A 3864-nucleotide genomic window follows, 5' to 3' on the forward strand; every position below is an offset into this window, starting at 1 on the left:
GCACCCATAAAAAGCTTGAGAAGCCATTCCATTCCATTTCTCTTGGGGTAGTTGGAAGCCAATCAGAGAACAAGCAGTCTCAGAAATAATAAGCTACCCATGACCTCTCTGCTCTAGGATGGTCCAGGATCTTGGACCCCTGCCAGTGACACTCAAGAAGTGTCTGCTAGCACAATGGCACTTGCTTGTTTTTCCAGAACTCAGGAAGCTAAAACAGTATTCATCAATCAAGGACAGCCTGGGCTACATAAGGAGAACCTGTTAAAGATAGCATAGGGTTGGAAAGATGGTTCCTTCCATACACTTCTTGCCACACAAGAGTGGGGACCTGAGTTTGGGCCCCAGCACCTACATTAAAGAACCTGTCAAAAGCTGAGAAAGTTGAGTCCCCTAGCTATAGGTTCAGTGTAAGACCTTGTCTTAAAAACTAAGGTGAAACATAATTAAAGGAGACACATGTCAGCCTCTGGCCTCCACAGATGCACATACAAGTAGCACATAAACACACAAAGGAGAGACTGGTGTGATAAGCTGGCACACACACACACCTGTAATCCCAACCAGAGAGGTAGAGGCAGGAAAACCAGGAATTCAAAGTCATTTCCAGCCTACCTGGGCTACATCCTCTTATTAGTTCTGTCTCCAGCCCATTCCCTGACCTTTGGAATAGGTAACAAAGCCTCTTTTTGAAGTTATCAGGTAAGGAACTGGAAGAGGGACAAGACTCAGAAGGGGGAAACAGGAGACTAGGATCAGACAGGAGACAAATGCACTGAGAAGAGTCAGGGGAAAAGATATTAGCAGCCAGCTTGGGGAGGACTCAAGATGCTTTCTACGGCCCACTCTGACATCCCCAATGTCAATCGACAGACTGATGAGGTGCCAGGGCTGAGCCCAGCAGAGAGGCAGGCACAAGCAGCTCTGATCACTCACAGACAACTCACCTCCAGTCCTCATGTGGGGTGGAGATGACATCCTTTGGCTGGGACTTCAGCTTTTCTGAGAACTTGGCTAGCAATTCAGCCTTCTCTAGGAGATGGTTATCTGGGGATGCAAAAGGATGAGCCTGTGGCAAAGCCAGACGCCAACAAACTCCTGGCATACAAGCCACCTCACACTGGGATGGCTGCAGGAGCCCAGGGGTCCTGGGAATAGGGAAACCTCTGGAGGCTGGGCTCTGCCCCTTCCTGGGGGAATATCTGTGTCCGGCAAAGCCTCCTCACAGCACAGGCCCACAAGCCCACCCAGGAGACAAGGACAGAAAGACCACCTGTGCTGGGGACAAACATGGCTAGGTAGCACTTGAAGAGAGACAGAAGGAAAGCAATGGGCCTGGGATTAGTTCACCTCTGTCTGGACCCAGAGCATGTTGAAACAAACAAAACCACCTGTGTATGGCTTCCAGCAAGTCACTTCCCCTCCAAGGCCTCAAGGTTTACAATGAAGCAATTCTCACTTCCACGAAACAGCTTCCCTAGGTCACTATTGAAAGGCCTTGAGCAATTATCTATCAAATCTTCCCAAGTTAGGGGGTTAGACCTTGGACCCCCTCACCCACATTCCTTCCAGCTTTTTTGGCTTAGTTTGGTTTGGTTTGTTCCAGGCAGACTGGGTCTGCTAAACTCAGGCCAGATCCTCATCTCCCTTCCTTCACTGTCACCGCGACTGAGGTTCCTGGACCCCGACTAATTCTCTAAATTATACCTTAGACCCCAAGGCATTGCAAGCACCCCTACCCCAGCATACAAGGTCACAATGTGCCTCATTTGCAAGTAAGAAATCTGAGGTAAAGGACTTGAATTACCCCAAACCACAGACCTGGGTCCCCAGTCTTGCTGTTCCCTCCCTTAAACTGATAGTCCCACTGCCCATCAGAGCAGTTGGAGAAGTGGGGCTGTCTGGAGGTAGAGGTATCCAACCCCAAGAGAGGGAGGGCCAGCCCTCACAAAGTTCCAGGAAAACAAATCTTATTTCGTGGGTGCATCAAAATTAGCACCAAGTGAGGAAGCAGCAGGGAGTATGGTTAGACTCTCAGCCTCAAACACACAATCACACACAACCAAAAGGCAGTAAATACAGATGCACACTCCAGTGTTCCTCGGATGGAGTGCACACACCTCCTCCTGGCCAAAGTGCCCAGAAATAAACACAGGAGAGTTTAACTTCCGCTGGCGCGACAAACAACTTAAAGAAACCCGGGGCCCCATTCGAGCTATGATCCGCTAGGCACTGAAGTGCTCCACGAACATACGCCAGCCTTTATAACCTATCTGTACCAGAACCTACCAGAGACTTGCCGCTCCTTCCTTTCAGCTACCATGGCGGCTCTGGCCACGCCTGCCTTCCTTAACTGGGCTCTGGGACCAAAAGGACTGACCAGGCCCTGCCCTAGGGACGGCCTGAAAGGGGCGTTCGACAAAACCATCACCGAGCCAGAGCTTGTGTCTAGATGCTCAGGGGAGGCAGAGCTGAGTCTTTGGGACTAAGCAGCACCTGGTCTGGAAACGGCAGGCAGGGATTCTGCCTGTGCGGAGAGGGGCGTAACAGGTTCCAAGATTCAAGGCCCTCGGGAACAGTGACAGCGCCGCTTGAGTCACAAGTCGAGCGGCGGGACAAGCCCTCTCCCCGAGCTGGGAGTCCCACCTCCTCAAAGCCAGTCATCCCCGAGCCCCCGGGGACGCACTCACAAGCCGGCACTAGCTCTAGGAAGAGCGCCTTTTGCGTGCGGTCCCGATGCCGCAGCTGCCGCACGATGTGACTCTTCCAGACGGCGGCTGGCACGCAGGGATCGCAGGGGGCGCCGGGTCCCGCCATGGCCGCCGAGTCCCTACTGGCCGCGCAACGCTCCAGCCAGAGCAAGGGGGCGGAGCCTCCCGGGGACTCCATGACGTCAGGGCGGCAGCGACGGGGAATCCCCGGGCTGTACCAAGCGCTTTTGTCGGGGAGATCTGGACACCTCAAAGCAGGTGCTCCTGCGGCCCAGCCAAAATCCTCAGTCCCAGAGGAGTGCGTTTCTATCCCCTGGGTAAGGAGCAGGATTGCAACCTCCCTGATGCTCGTGGGCCCGTCCAGGGCGGGGCCTCAAGGTCGCCTTCCTTAACCTCCCGGTGCCTGGACCAGAGTCAGAAGCTGAGGATGCAGAACTCACTCAGTTCCCCGGGAGGAGAGACCCTGCGACCACCCCTGGGCTGTACAGGGACAAGCACCAGGCACAAGCAGTCTAAGAGAGAAGACTGCCTGAAGAAGCCCCACTGTCAGTCACCTACATGGTGACAGTTGAGTGGGGGTTTATGAGGGACCAACTAAGACCGTTATCCAGAGGGAGCGAAGACAAAAGGACTCTTAAGCCCCGGAAAGAACAAGTGGACAGGTCTGATGACATGAAAATTTCCAGTGCAGGCGGGCGTTGGGAAGCTCAGCGATAGGGTTCTTGCTAAACCTGCAAGGGAGGTCTAGATTCACGGTCCAGTGCTTCAGGGTTGTTAGGACAGGAAGCAGAACTGTCCGTGGGAGGAGCAAGATTTAGAGGTCCAGTTGGTAGCAAAATTTAGGGCTCTTAGAAAAGGCTCCGTTTATCTGGAAAACCCCAGGCTCAGAGGAGAGAAGCTTCCTTGTTTGCAGCTGTGTGTAGTAGGTAGCGGAGGTAGCCAGCAACCCAGTGTTCTGACTCAGAGCCTAGCTGCTGCCTCTCTTGGACAGCACAGACATCCCTTGTGGGTATATTTGACAGCGAATCTGGGCTCACGGGGAATTGTAATGAAACTGTCTCTAGCAAAGACTTCTGCAGATAGAGGCTATGGTAAAGAATGACAGGAGAGACTCAGTGGGCCTAGCCTTACAATGTGACATACTGAGGAAAGTTCA

At 53.1% G+C, this 3864-nt stretch overlaps 1 protein-coding gene across 5 annotated transcripts in view; it reads right to left on the bottom strand.

Moving 5' to 3' along the window:
• The window catches only part of Atg16l2 (autophagy related 16 like 2), a 14120-nt gene extending 11250 nt beyond the window's left edge, over positions 1-2870 (bottom strand). For 3 of the 5 annotated variants that reach the window (XR_003845287.1, XM_029546984.1, XM_029546985.1), the window contains exons 1-2: positions 2688-2816; positions 945-1044 (exon numbers count right to left, since the gene is read on the bottom strand). Coding sequence is in view for 4 of the 5 variants with exons in the window: in XM_029546984.1 (XP_029402844.1) it covers positions 945-1044; positions 2688-2814 (227 nt within the window). In the remaining variant the exon portion in view is untranslated. Of the gene's footprint in view, positions 1-944; positions 1045-2687 lie in introns of all 5 variants that reach the window. The other 2 variants (XM_021206971.2, XM_021206962.2) reach the window with 2 other exon arrangements.
• Between the last annotated feature and the right edge of the window lie 994 nt (positions 2871-3864).

The sequence above is a fragment of the Mus pahari genome, chromosome 1, assembly GCF_900095145.1.
Source record: "Mus pahari chromosome 1, PAHARI_EIJ_v1.1, whole genome shotgun sequence".
NCBI classification, from domain to species: domain Eukaryota; kingdom Metazoa; phylum Chordata; class Mammalia; order Rodentia; family Muridae; genus Mus; species Mus pahari.